This window comes from Leucoraja erinacea, chromosome 6 (genome assembly GCF_028641065.1).
Source record: "Leucoraja erinacea ecotype New England chromosome 6, Leri_hhj_1, whole genome shotgun sequence".
Taxonomy (NCBI): Eukaryota; Metazoa; Chordata; class Chondrichthyes; order Rajiformes; family Rajidae; genus Leucoraja; species Leucoraja erinaceus.
This window is the reverse complement of record NC_073382.1, coordinates 83,431,386-83,454,847: the sequence shown is the minus strand read 5'-3', so window position 1 is coordinate 83,454,847 and position 23,462 is coordinate 83,431,386. Positions and strand designations below refer to the sequence as shown.

The 23,462-nt window shown below is 46.5% G+C and overlaps 1 protein-coding gene across 3 annotated transcripts in view; it reads left to right on the top strand.

Annotated features, from left to right (window-relative positions):
- gpr143 (G protein-coupled receptor 143) overlaps window positions 1-23,462 on the top strand; it is a 52,489-nt gene that overhangs the window by 5,990 nt on the left and 23,037 nt on the right. For all 3 annotated transcript variants that reach the window (XM_055637460.1, XM_055637461.1, XM_055637459.1), the window contains exons 2-8: window positions 815-921; window positions 1,977-2,071; window positions 4,971-5,063; window positions 6,565-6,674; window positions 8,894-9,002; window positions 10,028-10,145; window positions 20,540-20,795. In XM_055637460.1, coding sequence (XP_055493435.1) covers window positions 815-921; window positions 1,977-2,071; window positions 4,971-5,063; window positions 6,565-6,674; window positions 8,894-9,002; window positions 10,028-10,145; window positions 20,540-20,795 — 888 coding nt within the window. The remainder of the gene's footprint in view (window positions 1-814; window positions 922-1,976; window positions 2,072-4,970; window positions 5,064-6,564; window positions 6,675-8,893; window positions 9,003-10,027; window positions 10,146-20,539; window positions 20,796-23,462) is intronic.

Genomic DNA, 23,462 nt, shown 5'->3' with positions numbered 1-23,462 from the left:
GAAATCAACGAGTTCTGCATGGGTGCAGGAGGTAGCCCCGATGCAGTCGTCAATGTAGCGGAGCACGAGTTTGGGATAGGGCCAGTGTTCGCCTGGAATATGGGCTGAACGACGTACCCACAAAAAGGCAGGCATAGCTTGGGTCCATGCAAGTGCCCATGCTTAAATGGTTGTTCTTGCATTACTTACTTGGGATGTGGAACTTTGTCTATTGTGTTTCCCATGTAGTAGCGAGGTTGGATCACAGATGGTGTACATTTCAAAGTTAGCTCTATTTCCATTTGAGGGATTTGTATCAATTGCATATCCCGTCTGGCAAGATGTCACTGTCTGTGGCATGCTGCCCGTACCACCCCCCTATGGGGTCTCACGTCAGGTCGAGTTTATTCCCATCGGTACAAGTATGGTGTGAGACAGCTGCAAGGAAAATCTTGCAGCACTGCACAATTGGTGAAATCGCAACTAAAACAAAAGTGCATGCAGTAGCGCAACAGGTGGTCAGTAGTGTTCTGTTGTCGGGGTAGGATTAGGGTGTGCAGGTCAGTTCAAGAACCTGATGGTCGTAGGAAAGATGCTCCTTCTGAACCTGGTGGTGTGGGACTTTAGGCTTCCACAGAACCTGGTGGTGTGGGACTTTAGGCTTCCACAGAATTGCTCCAGCACTTTTGTGTACTTTTTAAAATGAATTGTACAACTGTGGTTTAAACATGCGGATATTTTACTGACTCATTCCGGTGGCCCTGCTTTTAATGTCCCCTTTCGAGACGTCACTCTATGCTAAATGTTCCCTCATGTCATCTGCTCTTCCCTTCAGGAATAATAATCCGGTCGTTGGTGTGGCTGAGTTTTCCGGACTTTGTGTCGAAGATCTCCGTGAATGGGACAGAAATATGGCCGCCAGCCTTCTGTGTCGCCAGCGCCGTAAGTGAAACCTACCCCAAAACACCCACCTGCCACGGCGCTCGTTTTCTATTCCCGCTCCACTGGAGATAATAAAACGCATTTACAAGGCAAGGTTAGCAAGTTTGCAGATGATGCAAAAGTGGGTGATATTGCAGATACTAGAGATGGTCGTGAAAGATTGCAGCAGGACCTTGACCATTGGCCAGTTGGGCTGAGGAATGGGTGATGGAATTTAATACAGTGAAATGTGAGGTGTTGCATTTGGGGACGTCCAACATGGACAGGACATACACAGTGAATGGTGGGCCTCTGGGTAGTGTTGTAGAGTAGAGGGATCAAGGAGTGCAGGTACATGGTTCCTTGGAAGTGGAGTCAAATAGACAACAGACAAATTGCTCTTCATCAGTCAGAGTATTGAGTATAGAAGTTGGGAGGTCATGTTGCAGTTGTATAAGACGTTGGTGAGACCGCATTTAGAATATTATGTTCAGTTCTGGGCACCATGTTATAGGAAAGATATTGTCAAGCTGGAAAGGGTTCAGAGATGATTTACGAGGATGTTGCCAGGTCTCGAGGGTCTGAGCTATTGATTAGGCTGGGTCTCTATTCCTTGGAGCACAGGAGGACGAGTTGTATAAAATCATGAGAGGAACAGATTGAGTAGATACACAGTCACTTGCCCAGTCGAGAACCATAGGTTTAAGGTGAAGGAGAAAAGATTTAATAGGAATCTGAAGGTTAACTTTTTCCACACAAAGGGTGATAGGTTTGTGGAATAAGCTGCCAGAGGAGATAGTTGAGGCAGGTACTATCACAACGTTTAAGAACCAGTACATGGATAGGACTGGATTGGAGGGATATAGACCAAATGCGGGCGGGTGGAACTAGTGTAGCTGGGACATGTTGGTCGGCATAAGCAAGTTGGGCCGTAGGGCCTGTTTCCACGCTGTATCACTCTATGACGTTTCACAAGTGATAGTTTGTCATTGTGAGTTGTTTATCAGAGCTACATTGTGAGTGGTTTGTGTCTGCCAGCCAATGCAGACTTCATATCTGTCGTTCTCTCCTAACAGATGTGGATCCAGCTGTTCTACAGTGCCACGTTCTGGTGGCTGTTTTGCTACGCCATCGATGTGTACCTCATCGTGAAGCGGTCGTCTGGAGTGAGGTAAACCCACAGAAGGTCACCAGTAGTCAGTGTAGACTAGATAGCACGCAACAATACAGCAAGAAGGGTCTCGACCCGAAACATCGCCTATTTATTTTCCCCAGAAACGTTGCCTGACCCGCTGGGTATTCCAGCATTTTGTGTCTATCTTCAGCTTTTCACTCACTATACCTTGGTACACATGACGCTAAACTAAACATCTCTGGGTAGTTTGTAGGAGCGGACTGCACTGCACCAGAAAAAATACTTCAACTTGCAGTGACAGAACTAAAGGCAAGGCAAGGCAAGGCAACTTTATTTATATAGCACATTTCATACACGAGGCAGACTCAAAGTGCTTCACATAAAAACATGTCATACAATAAAATGAAATAATAAAATGAAATAAAATAGAACTAAAAGAAAAGAAAAGCAAAATTAAAAATGCATTATAAAAAGTGCAAAAGTTAAAAGTGCAATGTAGTTAAGATTTAGCTGAAAGCTAAAGTAAACATAAAAGTTTTCAGTCTTGTTTTAAAAGTGGTCAAAGTTGAGGCAAGTCTTAAATCTTCAGGAAGTTTATTCCAGCTATTTGTTGCATAGTAACTAAATCCTGCTTTCCCATGTTTTGTATTTACTCTGGGAATCACTAACAGATTGGTTTCAGAAGACCTTAGCGGTCCAGTTGGGTCTTGGTTTATTACACAGCCATGTGTATCGGGGTACAGAATATAGCTTTGTTTTGCATGTGATGCTGTGCCTCCTAGGTGGAGTTGCTGCCTTACAGTGCCAGAGACCTGGGTTCGGCCCTGACCTCGGGTGCTGTCTGTGCTGAGTTTGTACTTTCTCCCTTTGATTGCGTGGGTTTTCTCCGGGTGCTCCAGTTTCCTCCCACACTTCAAAGGAGTTCTGTAAATTGCCCCTAATGTGTAGGTTGGAACAAGTGTGCGGGGTGATCACTGGTCAGCATAGACTCTGTGGGCTGATGGGCCTGTTTCCATGCTGTTTCACTAAAGTCTCATGTCTGTGGTGTGAATTTGTGGAATGGTCTGGAACAGGAGATAAAACTTAGCACAAGCATAATTCAGTTTAAAAAGATGTACAAAAACACTTGTTTAAAAGGATATTGGGATGAGGATAGGTGATTGTGATATTTGTTATACTGATTGTATTGGGAAGGGTGATTATAGAGTGATGGGTTGTATATATGACTAAGATACTGTATAGTATATGAGGATTTTTCTTTTCTTTTTATTTTTTTATTTTTTGTATGACTTTGTAAATATATGATTAGTGTATAAATGTAAATAATTTGGTGTACATATAGTGGCTGGTGTACATATGGTGTACATATAGCTGCTAAATTTGTATAAGATAATTACAAGCAGTTGAATAAGGGGTGGGAATGAATAAGCTTTGGCTTCTTCCTGCTCCTTTTCGGACACATACGATTTCATTTATTTATAGATATTGTTTATGACATTTTATAAATATTCTTGTTTTGTTTTTTGTATGCTGTTTCACACTTGCTTTTTATTCTTTTATTCTGTTCGAAATAAATAATAAAATAAATAAATAAATAAGATCAGATAATACCACACATAAATACAATACGGAGTGCAGAATATAGTTCCCAGCATCGTAGCACATTGTGAATAATTCTTATCATTTGGAAGTAACAGATCTAAAATTGTGCACTTTTTATAATTCTCTGCTATAGTTTTTAAATAATTCAATTATTAATCTATAATGGTTTAGAGTGGGATGTGGAGAGGATGTTACCACTAGTTGTAGAGAGTCCAGGACCAGAAGTCGTAGCCTCAGTTAAAAAACGTTCCTTTAGGAAGGAGGTGAGGATGAATTTCTTTCGTCAGAAGGTGATGAATCCATGGAATTCATTGCTACAGAAAGCTGTGGAGGCCAAGTCATCGAATATTTTAAAGGCAGAGATAGATAGATTCTTGATTAGTAAAGGTGTCCAGGGTTAAGGGGGGAAGGCAGGAGAATGGGGTTGAGAGGAAAAGATAGATCAGCCATGATTGAATGGGGGAGCAGACTTGATGGGCTGAATGGCATAATTCTGCTCCTGAACATGTGCCTACTGTAAACTCTTTTTGATCAGGCTGCATCTGGAGTATTGAGTGCAGTTCTGGTCTCCCCATCACAGGAAGAATGTTGAGGCTTTGGAGAGGGTGCAGAGGAGGTTTACCAGAGTGATACTTGGGTTAGGGGGGTATTCGCTACTGGAGAGGTTGGACAGACGTGGATTGTGTTCTCTAGAATGCTGTAGATCATGGGGAGACCTGATGGAAGTATATAAAATCATGAGGTGCATAGATATGGTAGACAGTCTGAGCCTTTTCCCAGGTGTTGAGCAGGACTCTCGCTGCACTGGGTGTTGCCCTGTGGCTTCCTCTAGTAGACTGCCCACTCTGGCCCACATCACAGCCCCTGAAGTGTCCTTGTGGAGTTGCCTGCCCCATGGCCCTGTACACACCCTTGCCCCCAAACACCTCCCCCACCCTGCCCCCCACGCCTCCTCCCCCACCCCGGCCTCCGACCCCCACTCCTCCCTCTGCCCCCCCCCCCCCCCCCCCCCCTCTGTCCGTAGTCCCCCCAGCCCTGACGATGTTCTGGAGATCGAGAGCAGGCTGGTGGTCTTTAGTGGAGAGTCTGTGGTGAGGCACATGTGTGCTGTGATGTTGCCTCTACGATCGCTGGTCCTCCTAGCCCCACTGCCACCCCCTGCCTCCATCCAACACCAGGAACGCTGCGGTTTGGCTGAGGGCCTATGGTACTGAGGCTGTGGCGAGGAGGTGCCTATCTTGACTTTTGTACCCCTCGGACTCACTGCCACCCCCCTGCCTCCATCCAACACCAGGACGTCTGGGCTTTACCTGACCTCCGCTCTTTCTTCCAGCATCCTGGTGCTGTACCACATGATGACCTGGGGCCTGGCGATCCTGCTGTGTGTTGAAGGAGTGGCCATGCTGTACTATCCCTCCATCTCCAGGTAGGTCCGTCCCACAGCGTTGAGGGGGGGGGGGGGGCATCTGAGGGCGACTGACTCTCCTCCAGGGGGGTTGGTTGTGACCTGCAACACTGCCGGAGGGGCTGGGCCGAGAATTACACCGTGTGTAAACAACATCCAGCTGAGCACAAATTGCCAAAACAAGTGTCACTACATGGGTACCCAACCCAAAACATCAACCGTCCAGTGATGCTGCCTGACCCACTGAGTTACTCCAGCACTTTGTGCCTTTTCCTGCAGGTACATGGGGTTGGTCAACATGGGTAGATGGACCATAGGGCCTGTTTCCGTGCTCTGTGACACTGGGCGACATTAGGGTTTGGGGGAGTCCACAGCTCTCCCTAAACCTCCACAGATGGGTACATGGACATGGGCCAAACCCCAGTAAAGGGGACCAGTGTAGATGGGGCATCACGGTCAGTATGGATGAGATGGGCCGAAGGGCCTGTTTCCGTGCTGTGTGACTCTACAACACTAAGTGAACCACCTCCAGCCAGTGGGCAGAGCGCTGAGCTGAGATGGATCAGTTGATCTGGGTGTCATGGTACACCAGTCATTAAAAGTAGGCATGCAGGTGCAGCAGGCAGGAAAGAAAGCGAATGGTATGTTAGCTTTCATTGCAAAAGGATTTGAGTATAGGAGCAGGGAGGTTCTACTGCAGTTGTACAGGGTCTTGCTGAGACCACACCTGGAGTATTGCGTACAGGTTTGGTCTCCAAATCTGAGGAAGGACATTATTGCCATAGAGGGAGTGCAGAGACGGTTCACCAGACTGATTCCTGGGATGTCAGGACTGTCTTATGAAGAAAGACTGGATAGACTTGGTTTATACCCTCTAGAATTTAGGAGATTGAGAGGGGATCTTATAGAAACTTACAAAATTCTTAAGGGGTTGGACAGGTTAGATGCAGGAAGATTGTTCCCGATGTTAGGGAAGTCCAGGACAAGGGGTCACAGCTTAAGGATAAGGGGGAAATCCTTTAAAACCGAGATGAGAAGAACTTTTTTCACACAGAGAGTGGTGAATCTCTGGAACTCTCTGCCACAGAGGGTAGCTGATGCCAGTTCATTGGCTATATTTAAGAGGGAGTTAGATGTGGCCCTTGTGGCTAAGGGGATCAGGGGGTATGGAGAGAAGGCAGGTACGGGATACTGAGTAGGATGATCAGCCATGATCATATTGAATGGCGGTGCAGGCTCGAAGGGCCGAATGGCCTACTCCTGCACCTAATTTCTATGTTTCTATGTTTCTATGTTGATTGGTTCCATCTGCCTGGTCCACTCCCATGGAAGAGGTCCACCCCAGACCCCATCCACTCCGGGCTTCAGTCATTCCCAGCAATGGGTGTGGGAACGCTCCGATGTGGACCAACTTGTGAGTGGAAACATAGACAGACACAGATGCAACAGTAATGTAATATAATCTTGCTCTACCAAAGTATCCCCCCAGCAACCCACTGACAAACTCTCTTTGCTTCCCCAGCTGTGAGAAGGGCCTCCAGCATGCTATCCCACACTACGTCACCACCTACACTCCGCTCCTGCTCGTCCTCCTCGTCAACCCCATTCTCTTCAGCAAAACCGCAGCCGCAGGTAGGACTGATACAACTGTGGTTCAATGTTGGTTAATGTTCACTGTAGGCACAGTCACTCTGGGCAAGGACACTGGGCACGGACACTGGGCACAGTCACTCTGGGCACGGACACTGGGCACGGACACTGGGCACGGACACTGGGCACGGACACTGGGCACGGACACTGGGCACGGACACTGGGCACGGACACTGTGGGCACGGACACTGGGCACGGACACTGGGGCACGGACACTGGGCACGGACACTGGACACTGGGCACGGACACTGGGCACGGACACTGGGCACTGGGCACGGACACTGGGCACGGACACTGGGCACGGACACTGTGGGCACGGACACTGGGCACGGACACTGGGCACGGACACTGGGCACGGACACTGGGCACGGACACTGGGCACGGACACTGGGCACGGACTCTGGGCACGGGCACGGACACTGGGCACGGACACTGGGCACGGACACTGGGCACGGACACTGGACACTGGGCACGGACACTGGGCACGGACACTGGGCACGGACACTGGGCACGGACACTGGGCACGGACACTGTGGGCACGGACACTGGGCACGGACACTGGGCACAGTCACACTGGGCACGGACACTGGGCACGGACACTGGACACTGGGCACTGGGCACGGACACTGGGCACGGACACTGGGCACTGGGCACGGACACTGGACACTGGGCACGGACACTGGGCACGGACACTGGGCACGGACACTGGGCACGGACACTGGGCACGGGCACTGGGCACGGACACTGTGGGCACGGACACTGGGCATGGACACTGGGCACAGACATTGGTGGCATGGGTCAGCATTGGTCAGGTCAGTGTCGGCAAACTTGCGACGCCCCCTTCCCCGTGACACCCCCTTGCCCTGTGCCCCCCCGTGACCCCCCTCGCCCTGTGACCCCCCCCCCCCCCCGTCATTCCCAGCACTGAGTGACGGGAGTCACGTACAGGGGCGGTGAGTGGAGAACGGAGAATTCTCCCCCATCTTGTTCTCGAATTAATATGAATGAATGTGTAGTTCATTGTCACATGTGGACAAGTCACAGAGAAATTCTTTGTTTGCAAATCCTCGCCACATGAGGGCGCTGCCAAAGTTACAAAGTATACACAGTATCGGCACCAGTTCCCGCTTTCTTCTCCCCCTCCCCCACAGCGTTCCCCCCCCACCCACTGGTCCCCGTGACTCCCCCCCCCCTCCCCCCCAGCGTTCCCCCCACGCTGGTCCCCGTGACTCCCCCCCCCCCCCCACAGCGTTCCCCCCACGCTGGTCCCCCGTGACTCCCCCCCTCCCCCCCAGCGTTCCCCCCCATGCTGGTCCCCGTGACTCTCCCCCTCCCTTACGCCATTCCCCCCACGCTGGTCCCCGTGACTCTCCCCCTCCCCCACAGCCCCCCGATCCACGCTGGTCCCCATGGCTCTCCCCCTCCCTTACGCCCATTTTCCCCCCACGCTGGTCCCCGTGACTCTCCCCCTCCCCCCCCCCCCCCCCCATGCTGGTCCCCGTGACTCTCCCCCCCCCCCCCCCCCCCCACGCTAGTCCCCGTGACTCCCCCCCCCCCCCCCCCCCCCCCCCCCGCTGGTCCCCCGTGACTCCCCCCCTCCCCTCCCCCCACAGCGTTCCCCCCCCCATGCTGGTCCCCGTGACTCTCCCCCTCCCTCACGATATTCCCCCCCCACTGGTCACCAGGTCCCCCATTGCGTTCCTTCCCCCAGCGCGGGTCCCCCGTGACTCCCCCCCTCCCCCCGCGTCGGCATCCCCCTCGACCACCGCACCAATCTCCTCCACCATAGCTGCCGGTGTCCGTCCTCCTCCATCGGTCGGCATCCCCCATCGACCACCGCACCAATCTCTCCACCATAGCTGCCGGGTCCTCGCCGTGGTGCCGACCCAGGCCCCAAGCGCGGGCTCCGCTGACTCGCAGCGTGCGGGCTCCGATCTCGGCCGCGGGCTCCGCCAGCCCAGGGCTCCGTCAGCCGGGCTCTGCTGGTGTCCTCCAAGGTGTCGTTCCATGAGCGGGTCCCAGTGTCACATCCACCCAGTCATCTGTCAATTAGCACAATGGTAACATGCCGGTTGCTTGTGTTCTGGACCAGCGTGTTTGTCAGTGTGGGTGGGTGTATGTACATACATGGATGACACCTGTCCGTACACGGGCCAGATTTACACCTGTTGCTGGGCTCAGAGCTGGTCTTTATTCTCCAGTTGCAGGTTTGCTGAAGGGAAGACAAGGAATTTACACTGAGAATGAGCGTCGACTCGGGACAGAGATCAAGTTACGGTTCTTCAAGATTCTGCTCGTGTTTGTCATTTGGTAAGAGAGGATAATTGAATACATTCGCTGTGTGATATCTCTGGAACTAATGAAGAACATCTTCTGTGTGAATATCTATACCCAATTCCTGCAATGTGTGATTCAGTAGTGGCGTGTTCAGGCCGTGCTGTGTACAGGCCTTGGCATGTATCATCCATGAGCCACAATCTGTGACACATGTAGGCTGTAACATGAGTTACAGGGAGAGACTGGATAGGCTGGGACATTTGTATTTGGAGCGTGGGAGGGCGAGGCGTGATCTTATTGATGCGTACAAGGCCATGAGTGGCGCAGATAAAGTGAATGCTCACAGTTTAGTTTTGAGATACCGAACGGAAACAGGCCCTTCGGCCCACTGGCTCCGCGCCGACCAGCGATCCCCACACATCAACACCATACTACGCCCACTAGGGACAATTTTTACATTTACCAACCAAGCCAATTAACCTGCAAACATGTATGTCTTTGGAGTGTGGGAGGAAACTGAAGATCTCGGAGAAAACCCACGAGGGTCACTGGCAGAATGTACAAACTCCGTACAGACAGCACCCGTAGTCGGGATCGAACCCGGGTCTCCGGTGCTGCGTTTACTGTAAGGCAGCAACTCTACCGCTGCGCCACCGTGACCGCCCAGGTAAAGTCTTTTCCCAGGGTAGAGGATTCTAGAACTAGAGGGCACAAGCTTAAGCTGAGAGGGGAGAGATGTAGGAGGGACCTCAAGGGCAACAAAGAGTAGTCCATATCTGCAATGAGCTGCCAGAGGAAGCTGTAGACGCGGATACAAGTTTGACTTTTAAAAGACATTTAGACAGATATATAGATAGGAATGGTTTAGAGGAATATGGGCCAAATGCAGGCCAATGGGACTAGCCCAGTGTGCCAATGTGGTTGGCATGGACAAGGTGGGCTGAAGGGCCTGTTTCTGTGCTGTACATGAGTGAGGCAGCTTTTAGAACCAATTGATTCTTTACTTTTCCTGCCAGTGCAATTTTACAATAATAATAGATATCTCTCCTTTCACATAGCTGGCTCCCAAACCTCATCAATGAGAGTCTTCTGTTCTACCTTGAGCTGCAGCCAGACATGAATGTGGATGGGCTGAAGAATGTGCGGAATGCAGCGCTGATCACTTGGTTCATCATGGTAAGTCATGTCCACACACACTTGCAGCACCAACATCCTCCAGCAGGGCGGCGGTGTCCAGCCTTGCTCGCACTCAACCTTGGAGCTCATCTCGCACATGCCTCGTGACTTTTCGTCAGCAGAGTTTGTGGAAGGAGGGAACATAGAACAGTACAGCACAGGACAAGCCCTTCAGCCCACAATGTCTATGCTGAACATGATGCAAAGACCTTCTCTTCTGAGACCACACCTGGAGTATTGCGTGCAGTTTTGGTCTCCAAATCTGAGGAAGGGCATTATTGCCATAGAGGGAGTGCAGAGAAGGTTCACCAGACTGATTCCTGGGATGTCAGGACTGTCTTATGAAGAAAGACTGGATAGACTTGGTTTATACTCTCTAGAATTTAGGAGATTGAGAGGGGATCTTATAGAAACTTACAAAATTCTTAAGGGGTTGGACAGGCTAGATGCAGGAAGATTGTTCCCGATGTTTGGGAAGTCCAGGACAAGGGGTCACAGCTTAAGGATAAGGGGGAAATCCTTTAAAACCGAGATGAGGAGAACTTTTTTCACAGAGAGTGGTGAATCTCTGGAACTCTCTGCCACAGAGGGTAGTTGAGGCCAATTCATTGGCTATATTTAAGAGGGAGTTAGATGTGGCCCTTGTGGCCAAGGGGATCAGAGGGTATGGAGAGAAGGCAGGTACGGGATACTGAGTTGGATGATCAGCCATGATCATATTGAATGGCGGTGCAGGCTCGAAGGGCCGAATGGCCTACTCCTGCACCTAATTTCTATGTTTCTATGTTTCTCTGTCTCTCTGCCTGCACGTGATCAATATGCCTCCGTTCCCTGCATATCCATGTGCCTATACAAAAGCCTCTCAAAACCACTATCATATCTGCCTCCACCACCACCCCTGGAAGCATCTTCCAGCCATTCATCACTCTCTGTGTAACAAAACAACTTGCCCCCTCTAAACTTTGCCCCTCTTAATTTAATGCTGTGCCTTCTAGTATTTGATTTTTCCATCCTGGAGATAAAGGTTCTGACTGTCTATCCTATTTATGTTCCTCATAATTTTATATACTTCAGGTCCTTCCATAAGCTGGGCTACTGCCCGATTCACATAGCAGACATTGGGCATTAGAACCTAGATGTAGAACATGCTGGTGTGGGCAGGTTGGGCCAAAGGGTTTGCTTCCAAATTAACAGCACATGAACAGGCCCTTCAGCCCACAATGTCTGTGCCCAACATGATGCCAAGACCATCTCCGCTGACTGGTTACCAGGCAACCAAAGATTTTCACTGTACTCCGGTACACGTGACAATAAACGAAATAAAACTAAACTCTTGTCTGCCTGCACGTGATCCATATGCCTCCATTCCCTGCGTATCCATGCGCCTATTCAAAAGCCTCTTAAATGCCACTATTGCCTCTGCCTTCACCACCACGCCTGGCAACACATTCCAGGCACTCACCAGCCTCTGTGTGGTGAATATGTCCCGCACATCTCCTTTAAACTTTTCCCCGCGCACATTAAAGCTGAGGCTGTCTGGCACACGAGCTGAGATACTGGATTATTGTCACGGGGGGGATGTGTCGTGGCGCCGTTGACAGAGGCAGGAACCTGCGCGCCAGGTGTAGTAGTTAGTGGTTGATGCAGCAGGTGTGGCCCAAGGTGCAGCAGCGGTAGAGTTGCTGTCTTACAGCGCTTGCAGCGCCGGAGACCCGGGATCGATCCCGACTACGGATTGCTGACTGTACGGAGTTTGTACGCTCTCCCCGTGACCGCGTGGGTTTTCTCCAAGATCTTTGGTTTCCTCCCACACTCCAAAGATGTACAGGTTTGTAGTTTCATTGGCTTGGTGTATGTGTAAATTATTCCTAGTGTTTGTAGGATAGTGTTAATGTGCGGGGATCGCTGGTCGGTGCGGGCTCGGTGGGCCGATGGGCCTGTTTCCGCGCTGTATCTCTAAGCTAAACTAAAGGTGTGGTTTCTGACGTCTGACCTTCTGCGGTATCCACATTTTTCTTCCGTGTAATCTGAAAGACTGAACACATAGCCCCATTCTATGTCAAGAGGGAGCGGCAAGGGGCCAGGGTGATGGGGACTCCACTCTGGTGAAGGCAGGGCTGAGGATCAGGGCTTGTGACCTGACGTCAGAGGCTGGCGTTGCTAGTGGGTAGAATCCAACCTTAGCCTCTCTTTACATTAGTCACATGCACCAAAGCTACAGTGATAAGCTTTTTGTTGCATGTTATCCATTCATTGGAAAGACTACACATGATTACAATCAAGCTGCCCACAGTGTACCGATACAGGATAAAGGGAATAATGTTTAGTGCAAGATAGAGTTGTTTTGCTGAGCGTTCAATGCACTGGTCCAACACAGGAGGGCGCTGTCCACCATTAGGGAGCAAACCTGCCCCCGTACCCTGTTTGTGTAGAAAGGAAATGCTGACCTCTCCACGTTCTCCAGAGATGCTGCCTGACCCGCTGGGTTACTCCAGCACTCTGTGACTATCTGTAGGGTGATTTCACCAAAGGTCAAATGAGCGTAGATCCCCCCTCACATGAAAAATTTAACTGGAGGACATATGTCACCGGTACATGTTAGTGAATGGGGAAACACGCACTTTCACACCCATTAAAAACATGGAAAACGGCCGATGTTTGAGCTGAAATTTTCTGTGCTTGTTGGGGTGACCGTGCAGCACAGCGACCTAAATTTTCAGGCAAAAAGAAAGATAGAAAGTAAGGTAATTACAAGAGGGAACTGAAGGTGGAAAAACAGCAGAAGTGCTTAGCAGACATTTGCTGTGGAGATTTAAAGGTCCAAAATATCGGGAATTATCGCGTTTGCTCGCTGAATTTCAAAAAAATCCAGCCATTATTGACTTGGTGATGAAATTCAGCGAGCAAACGCGATAATTTAGGTCGCTGTGCTTCACGGTCACCCCGACTAGCACAGAAAATTTCAGCTCAAAAATCGGCCGTTTTCCATGTTTTTAACGGGTGTGAAAGTGCGTGTTTCCCCATTCACTAACATGTACCGAAGTGACATATGTCCTCCAGTTAAATTTTTCAGTCACGTGAGGGGGGATCTACGCTCATTTGACCTTTGGTGAAATCACCCTATCGCAGTACAGTATCGGACAGCTGCCGGTGGAAATGGGAGCCGTTTTCCACAACCCAGGCATTGCTTCCTATTTTTTTAACCAAAAATAATGTATTCAATTATTTACAATAATATGTACAATACTAAATGATTCAAAACAGAACCCACCACCATAGTACAAGTAAAACACATATTCTGCAATCTGTTTATCCTGACGGACATTTTAAAATAAGGTTGTTTTATTTAGGCTGTAGAAAAATAAGGGAGGAGGGCAATGTTTATTCACAAGTCGACAAAAATACTGGAGAAACTCAGCTGGACAGGCAGCATCTATGGAGCGAAGGAATGGGCCAAGTTTCGGATCGATACCCTTCTACGGACTGATGAAGTCTCTACCCGAAACTTCACCCATTCCTTCGCTCCATAGATGCTGCCTCACCCGCTGAGTTTCTCCAGCATTTTTGTCTACCTTCGATTGTTCCGGCATCTGCAGTTCTTTCTTAAACATAATGTTTATTCACAAGTTTATTCTAGGGTTGTTGACAGGAGTCTGCTTCTCACCAAAGCTGTTATCTTCTGCTGGGATGTTCTGCTTTTTGAAATACATTTGGACAGGTATATCAACAGGATATGGGCCAAATCGGGCAAATGGGACTAGCCCAATATGTCAATTTGGTCGGAATGAACAAAGTGGACTGAAGGACCTGTTTCCACGCTGCGACTGCACTTTGCAAACAGTACATGGCACAGGGACAGGTCCTTCAGTCCACAATGTCTGGGCCAAACATGATGCCAAGACCATCTCTTATATACCTGCACATAATCCTTTATATGAAGAAAAAACATTGAATCAATGATTGCAATAATATATACAATATAAAGCAGTACCAAACAAACCCACCACCATTATACAAAATCGCCCATTATAGAAACATAGAAATTAGGTGCAGGAGTAGGCCATTCGGCCCTTCGAGCCTGCACCGCCATTCAATATGATCATGGCTGTTCATCCAACTCAGTATCCCGTACCTGCCTTCTCTCCATACCCCCTGATCCCCTTAGCCACAAGGGCCACATCTAACTCCCTCTTAAATATAGCCAGTGAACTGGCCTCAACTACCCTCTGTGGCAGAGAGTTCCAGAGATTCACCACTCTCTGTGTGAAAAAAGTTCTTCTCATCTCGGTTTTTAAAGGATTTCCCCCTTATCCTTAAGCTGTGACCCCTTGTCCTGGACTTCCCAACATCGGGAACAATCTTCCTGCATCTAGCCTGTCCAACCCCTTAAGAATTTTGTAAGTTTCTATAAGATCCCCTCTCAATCTCCTAAATTCTAGAGAGTATAAACCAAGTCTATCCAGTCTTTCTTCATAAGACAGTCCTGACATCCCAGGAATCAGTCTGGTGAACCGTCTCTGCACTCCCTCTATGGCAATAATGTCCTTCCTCAGATTTGGAGACCAAAACTGTACGCAATACTCCAGGTGTGGTCTCACCAAGACCCTGTACAACTACAGTAGAACCTCCCTGCTCCTATACTCAAATCCTTTTGCAATGAAAGCTAACATACCATTCGCTTTCTTTACTGCCTGCTGCACCTGCATGCCTACCTTCAATGACTGGTGTACCATGACACCCAGGTCTCGCTGCATCTCCCCCTTTCCCAATCGGCCACCATTTAGATAATAGTCTGCTTTCCCGTTTTTGCCACCAAAATGGATAACCTCACATTTACCCACATTATACTGCATCTGCCAAACATTTGCCCACTCACCCAGCCTATCCAAGTCACCTTGCAATCTCCTAGCATCCTCCTCACAGCTAACACTGCCCCCCAGCTTAGTGTCATCCGCAAACTTGGAGATATTGCCTTCAATTCCCTCATCCAGATCATTAATATATATTGTAAATAGCTGGGTTCCCAGCACTGAGCCTTGCGGTACCCCACTAGTCACTGCCTGCCATTGTGAAAAGGACCCGTTTACTCCTACTCTTTGCTTCCTGTTTGCCAGCCAGTTCTCTATCCACATCAATACTGAACCCCCAATGCCTTGTGCTTTAAGTTTGTATACTAATCTCTTATGTGGGACCTTGTCGAAAGCCTTCTGGAAGTCCAGATACACCACATCCACTGGTTCTCCCCTATCCACGCTACTAGTTACATCCTCGAAAAATTCTATAAGATTCGTCAGACATGATTTACCTTTCGTAAATCCATGCTGACTTTGTCCAATGATTTCACCACTTTCCAGATGTGCTGCTATCCCATCTTTAATAACTGACTCTAGCAGTTTCACCACTACCGATGATAGACTAACTGGTCTGTAATTCCCCATTTTCTCTCTCCCTCCCTTCTTAAAAAGTGGGGTTACGTTTGCTACCCGCCAATCCTCAGGAACTACTCCAGAATCTAAAGAGTTTTGAAAGATTATTACTAATGCATCCACTATTTCTGGAGCTACTTCCTTAAGTACTCTAGGATGCAGCCTATCTGGCCCTGGGGATTTATCGGCCTTTAATCCATTCAATTTACCCAACACCACTTCCCGGCTAACCTGGATTTCACTTAATTCCTCCAACTCCTTTGACCCGCGGGCCCCTGCTATTTCCGGCAAATTATTTATGTCTTCCTTAGTGAAGACGGAACCAAAGTAGTTATTCAATTGGTCCGCCATATCCTTGTTCCCTATGATCAACTCACCTGTTTCTGACTGCAAGGGACCTACATTTGTTTTAACTAATCTCTTTCTTTTGACATATCTATAAAAACTTTTGCAGTCAGTTTTTATGTTCCCTGCCAGCTTTCTTTCATAATCTATTTTCCATTTCCTAATTAAGCCCTTTGTCCTCCTATGCTGGTCTTTGAATTTCTCCCAGTCCTCCGGTATGCTGCTTTTTCTGGCTAATTTGTACACATCATCCTTCGCTTTGATAATATCCCTGATTTACCTTGTTATCCATGGATGTACTACCTTCCCTGATTTATTCTTTTGCCAAACTGGTATGAACAATTTTTGTAGTTCATCCATGCAGCCTTTAAATGTCTTCCATTGCATATCCACCGTCAACCCTTTTAGAATTTAGTATTATCATAATAGTATTATTTCTGATCACTCACCATTGACTTTTATACTTAAAATTGAGGGAATGCCGAGTATAAAACCTTTTTGGAGGTTCAATGCACACATATTAAATAACCCGCAGGGTTATGAGTATATAAAAGAACAAACAAAACTATTTTTCGAAATAAATGACACGCCGGGTATTTCTGCACCGCTATTATGGGAAACCTTCAAGGCATATATTCGCGGTGTCCTAATCTCTTACCAAAGTTTTCAAAATAAGGAAAATAAAAGAGAACTTCAGCGGATAGAACAGAAAATAATATTACTAGAACTGGACAATGCAACTGACCCAACCATAAATAAACATAATAAGATAACTTTATTGAAATATAAAGTCAATAGAATACTATCGGCTAGAGTAATAAGATTATTCCAAATTACAAAACAAGCACACTTCGAATTTGGGGATAAGCCACATAAACTACTTGCGAGGCAACTGAAGCAACGAGAAAAGGAAAAAACTATTACTAAAATTAAATCGGATAAGGGTGAGTTTCTAACATTGCCTAAGGATATTAATAAGAGGTTTGCCCAATTTTATCATAATTTATATACATCTAAAATAAAGACAGATGTAAGTAAAATTACAACTTTTTTAGATAATTGCAAGCTCCCTAAATTGGATAGTTTAGAAGAAGAGCAATTAGGAGCACGGATTACTAGTGAAGAAATAAAACAAATAATAAACTCACTGAAAAATGGGAAGACCCCAGGACCAGACGGTTTTAGTAATTAATTTTATAAAAGATTTCAGGAGTCAATCGTACCAAGATTATTCAATTTATACATGCAGGCTTATACTGAAAATAAACTACCAGAAACCCTAGCAGAAGCAACAATAACGCTTATACCAAAAAAAGATAAAGATTTAGATGAACCGGGTTCTTATAGAGCTATTTCACTTCTAAATACAGATCAGAAAATTTTAGCAAAGATTCTAGCTAGAAGGCTAAATAATTATATTAACAATTTAATAAATACGGATCAAACGGGATTTATACCCAAAAGACAATCATTTAATAATTTGAGAAGGCTTTTTAATATAATGTACTCTCATAATGAGGACAATGAAGATATTTCAGTTGTCACGCTGGATGCAGAGAAGGCATTTGATCAAGTAGAATGGCAGTATTTATACAAGGTACTCCAAAAATTTAATACGGGAGAGAATTTTATTAGATGGATTAAACTACTTTACGATAGACCTACGGCAAGAATACTAACTAACAATACGCTATCTCCAAAATTTTACTTATCAAGGGGTAATAGGCAAGGGTGTGCCTTATCACCATTGCTATTTGCCCTTATGATAGAACCGCTGGCCGAATAGATTAGAAATCACCCGAATATTCACGGATATAACACCAAGGACTCAAAGAATAAAATTTCATTATATGCTGATGATATCCTTTTATATATTACTAATACACAAACGAGTATACCCACCTTATTAACAGTAATTGAGGAATTCGGCTCTTTTTCAGGATATAGAATAAATTGGAATAAAAGCGAAATTATGTCTTTAAAACCACAGGATTTGAGACACTTACTAAAATTCCTCTTCAAAATTGCAACAGAAAAATTCAAGTATCTGGGTATTCAAATTACGAGAAGACACAAATCATTATTTAGTGCCAATTTTATACCACTATTAAATAAACTGAATGATACGATTAAATTTTGGAAAACGCTTCCGCTCGCATTGATAGGTAGAATTAACGCTATAAAAATGACTTTCTTACCACAATTAATATATTTGTTTCAAGCGATCCCAATATATATTCCAAAATATTTTTTCAAAAAACTAGATTCCACTATCACTAATTTTATATGGGACTACAGAACACATAGAATTCAACGAAAGCATTTGTGCAAATCTAAAGAAGTTGGGGGTTTATCATTACCTAACTTTATATATTACTACTGGGCAGTGCATATTAAGAACATAATATACTGGCTGGATAGTTCCACTCAGCAGTTGGAGTGGATAAGAATGGAGAAAGAGGAGTGCTATCCGCACGATATAGGAACGATCCTGCTCTCACCGATAAAACTGAATAGTATAATATATAAGAAGAACCCAATTATTCACAATATAATAAAAATTTGGAAACAAATAAAAGTATCCTTGAAATTAAATAATTTATCAGTACTAACCCCACTATTGAACAACCCCGCATTCAAACCTTCTCTCATCGACAACACATATCAACAATGGGATAGACTGGGGATTAGGAAAGTAGGGATATGTATGAAGTGGGCAAACTGTTATCATTTCAACAATTAAAATTTAAATTTAAATTGAAGGATAATCAATATTTTAAATATATACAGGTATGTGACTTTATGAAGAAATATACACATAGATTTCAAACTATATTTTTAGATCCTTTAGAAGAAGCAATGAGTATTAAGGCTGATTCACAAAAATTAATATCATACTTTTATAATAATATATTAAATAGAGAATCACCCTCAACAGAAGCATTAAGGGAAGATTGGGAACATGAGCTAATGATAAAGATCTCGAAGGATAGATGGGAAAAGTATTTGATGAATACACATAACTGTTCTATTAATGCAAGACATAATTTAATTCAATTCAAATTATTACATAGACTATATTATTCGAAAACGAGGTTGAATAAATTTTATCCAAACGTCTCTCCCAGAAGCGATAAATGTTTGTTTCAAAACGCTAATATAACACATTCATTTGTAGGATGTACAAAGTTGAATAAATTTTGGAGTGATATATTTGATATATTTACAAAGCTTTTCAAGTCAAGAATAGAACCCAAAACGGAATGGATTATATTTGGAATAATAGGAGAAGATACCAATTTAAATAAAGATCAAAATGTTTTTTTTTAATTATGGGTTAATAATTGGAAAGAAATTGATACTTAAATTTTGGAAAAATACAACCACACCAACTGTTAAAATGTGGATTAGGAATATGATGGACATAGCACGCCTCGAAGAAATGAGACTCCGACTAATAGATAAATATGACCAATTCTTAAGGAGTTGGTCTCCTTTCATCGACTTTTTGGAATCATGTGATGCAGCGGTACCGTAAAGATTGCTGATTTCAGTTCATGACGCGGATAGATCTACATCTCCGAATACAGATTTGAAAAATTATCTTTTAAGGGGCCTTCTCTTCTATTTCTACTTTCCACTTTCTCTCTTCCTTTTTTATTTTTTATATACACACTTCACGTTTTTCTACTCTCTACCATCTATTTTTCCACTTTTTCCTCTTTCTATTGTTTTCTTTTTCTTGTCTTGCTTACTTCCTTCTCATAACATAAAACTAGAGGTTGTACATAGAATGGATTACGGTATTACATAGTTGGCACCTAAAATTAGGTTCCACTGTACTGTTTTGTGCTGTATTAACTTCTAATAAAATAAACAAAAAAACCAAAACAAAAAAAAAACCCCTTTTAGATAATTGCCAGTCAATCTTGGCCAATTCATGTCTCATACCCTCAAAGTTACCAGATGTGCTGCTATCCCATCTAAACAAATATTCTTAAATGTTACACTCTTAAACAACTGTTTTACAATCCTGGTCAAGGATGCAATCCCCTCCCCTCCCCCACCCCCCGCGGTGCTCAGCGGACCAGGAAATCCCCCAGGGTGCCCGTGGACAGCGCGTAGTCTCTTTCTAGTAGCACCCGGGCGCGGACGTAACCCCGGATAAAGGAGCAGGCAGCCGGCTCGGGCAGAGTCCTCTTCTGCTTGATGCTGTGACTCGAGGATGGCCAGCTTGGCCAGGCCCAGGAGCAACCCAACCAGGACATGTTCGGCCCTACCCTCCTACGCACAGGGTTTCCAATGATGGGTGTGAAGTTTAACCAGAAGGCACTGAGCAGCCCCTTTAGGTATTCGAACAGTGGCTGCAGCCTCACACACTCCACATACACGTGGAACACAGACTCTACCAGCCCGCAACAGTGGCAGGCGGCTGGCGAGTCTGTGAACCGCGAGAGAAACAGGTTGCACGGGACTCCTCTGTGCAATACCCTGCACCCCAGGTTGCCGATGTGGAGGGGCAGAATCCTTGCGTAGAGGGACCCCCACTGGGGGCACATTATCCATTGAGCATAATGCTGGGAAGATGCATTGACCAATGACCATTGCTGTGCTCCTTTGCAGAGTATCCTGAACCCGATGCAAGGCTTTCTCAGCACCCTGGCTTTCTACGGATGGACCGGATGTGACTTCTATCTCAAATTCCAAAGGCAAGAGGTCCCGTGGGAATCGCCGGAAACGTCAGCTGCGGCAGACAACGCGTTCAGCAGCCCCGCCGGCACCTCGGTCAATTACCACCACGGCTTCCGCCAGCAGCCGCCCAAGGTGCCGACTGCCAACGGGTATGAGAATAGTGACGAGCTTTCTGTCGTCTCTGAAGGTAATGGGACAGCAGATAACGGCTTTGTAAAGATCGCCCCTGTTTACCAGGGCCTGTGACTGGTCCCTGTGAATGGTACAGCACAGGAACAGGCCCTTCAGCCCACAATGCCCATGCCAAACATGATGCCAAGACCAACTTCACGCGATCCATATCCCTCCATTCCCTGCATATCCATGTGCCTATCCAAAAGCCTCTTAAACACCACTATCGTATCTGCCTCCACCACCACCCCCGGCAGCCCGTTCCAGGCACCCACCACCCTCTGTGTAGAAAACTTTGCCCCTCTCACCTAAAATCTGTGTTCACCTCTCTTTAACAATTCCACCCTGGGAAGCAGGTCTATAGTGCAAGCAAATTCACTCCATATTTGTGCACTGCTCTTATGGCCAGTAATCCCCCTCCCCCCCCCCCCCCCCCCCCCCCCCCCCCCCCCCCCCCCCCCCCCCCCCCCCCCCCCCCCCCCCCCCCCCCCCCCCCCCCCCCCCACCAATTTAAGACACAATGCTGGAGTAATCAATGGATCAGGCAGTTTCCTTAATAAACCTGCATCTACAGTTCCTTGCAGATTCAAAGAACTGCAGATGCTGGTTTATGCCAAAGTGCTGGAGTAACTCAGTGGGTCAGGCAGCTTCTGTGGGTGACATTTCGGGTCTGATCCCCACTGGAAACGTCACCCATCCATGTTCTCCAGAGATGCTGCCTGACCCGCTGAGTTACTCCAACACTTTGATTCTATCCACAGTTCCTTGTCACCACTAATCTCCCTGCCACTGCACTCCCCATCATCTCATCATTGTTACACCCACCTAAAGATCCGTTACTACTGACCCCACAAGTCTTTGGGATCTGAGAGGAAACCGGAGCACCCGGAGATAACCCACGTGGCCACAGGGAGAACGTGCAAACTCCACACAGGCAGCTGCCGAGGTCAGGATCGAACTCGGGTCTCTGCCGCTGCGAGACAGCAGCTCTACCCGCTGCCCCATCTCTCACTTCATCCGTCTCCCTCCCCACCTCCCCTCCCCATTCTCACTTCTCCCACCAAGCTGATAATGCCAACACCGCCCCAGAGCTGAGTTATGTCAGACCACATGCCCGCAAATAACTTTGTGACGTTTATCTAAAAGATGCTACACAAATGCCAAATGATAGTTGTTTGTTTCTGGATGTTTGCCAGATGTTTGCCAGATGCTGCAACATGTGGCCCAGAGGTGTTGGGTTAGTCAGTGAGACTCCTGGCTGGGACCATGCCGGCTAGTGGGGCCAGTCAGCCTGAGATAAGTGCAAACCCCCGTGCCTGTGTGATTCGGGCTCTGAATGTGCACAGCACAATGTTGGATCAATGGAGATCTGTACAATGCGATTTGAATGTAGCAATATTCTTCTTCAAATACCAAAACCGATCAATCTCAAAAATATAAAGTGCCTGATTTTTTATTGTGTACTTGTGTGCTGTTCTTTTTTTGTTAACCACTAAAGGTTAAACAAACAGTATGGTTAAATGATTGACATCAACTAATGGGTTAACGCAGATTTAGAAGAGATGTGAACTGTGATCATCTTTAAAGAAGGACACAAAGTTCTGAAGTAAACCAGCGGGTCAGGCAGCATCCGTGAAGCCTGCTGAGGAGGAACTCAACAGAGGAGGACAAAGGGGTTCATTATGAGGGGGGGGGGAGAGCATGAAAGAAAGCTTGCGGGGAATATAAACACTGACTGTAAACGTTTATTTAGATATGTAAAAAGGAAAAGATTAGTGAAGACAAATGTAGGTCCCTTACAATCAGAGACGGGTGAATTAATAATGGGGGGAAAGGAAATGGCAGAACAGTTAAACAAGTACTTTGGTTCTGTCTTCAATAAAGAAGTCACAAACAATCTCCCGGAAATAGTAGGGGACCGAGGATCTAGTGGGAGGGAGGAACTGAAGGGAATCCACATGAGTCAGAAAATAGTGTTAGATAAACTGTTGGGATTGAAGGCAGATAAATCCCCAGGGCCTGACGGTCTGCATCCCAGAGTACTCAAGGAGGTGGCTCTAGAAATTGTAGATGCATTCGTGATCATTTTTCTCTCAATGTTCTCTCGACTCTGGATCAGTTCCTGTGGACTGGAGGGTAGCCAGCAACCACGTTTTAAGACAGGAGGGAGAGAGAAAACAGGGAATTATAGACCAGTTAACCATACATCGGTAGTGGGGATGATGCTGGAGTTGATTATTAAAGATGTTATAGCAGCACATTTGGAAAGCTGTGATGGATTTGGTCAAAGTCAGCATGGATTTATGATGGGGAAATCATGCTTGACTAATCTTTTGGAATTTATTGAGAATGTAACAAGTAGAATGGATAAGGGAGAGCCAGTGGATGTGGTGTATCTGGACTTTCATAAAGCCTTTTACAAGGTCCCACACAAGAGATTAGTGTGCAAAATTAGAGCACATGGTATTGGGGGAGGGTATTGACATGGATAGAGAACTGGTTGGCAGACAGGAAGCAAAGAGTAGGAATTAAGGGATCCTTTTCAGAATGGCAGGCAGTGACTAGTGGGGTGCTGCAAGGCTCGATGCTGGGACCCCAGTTGTTTACAATATATATTAACGATTTAGACAAGGGAATTAAATGTAACATCTCAAAGCTTGCGGATGACCCAAAGTGTGAGCTG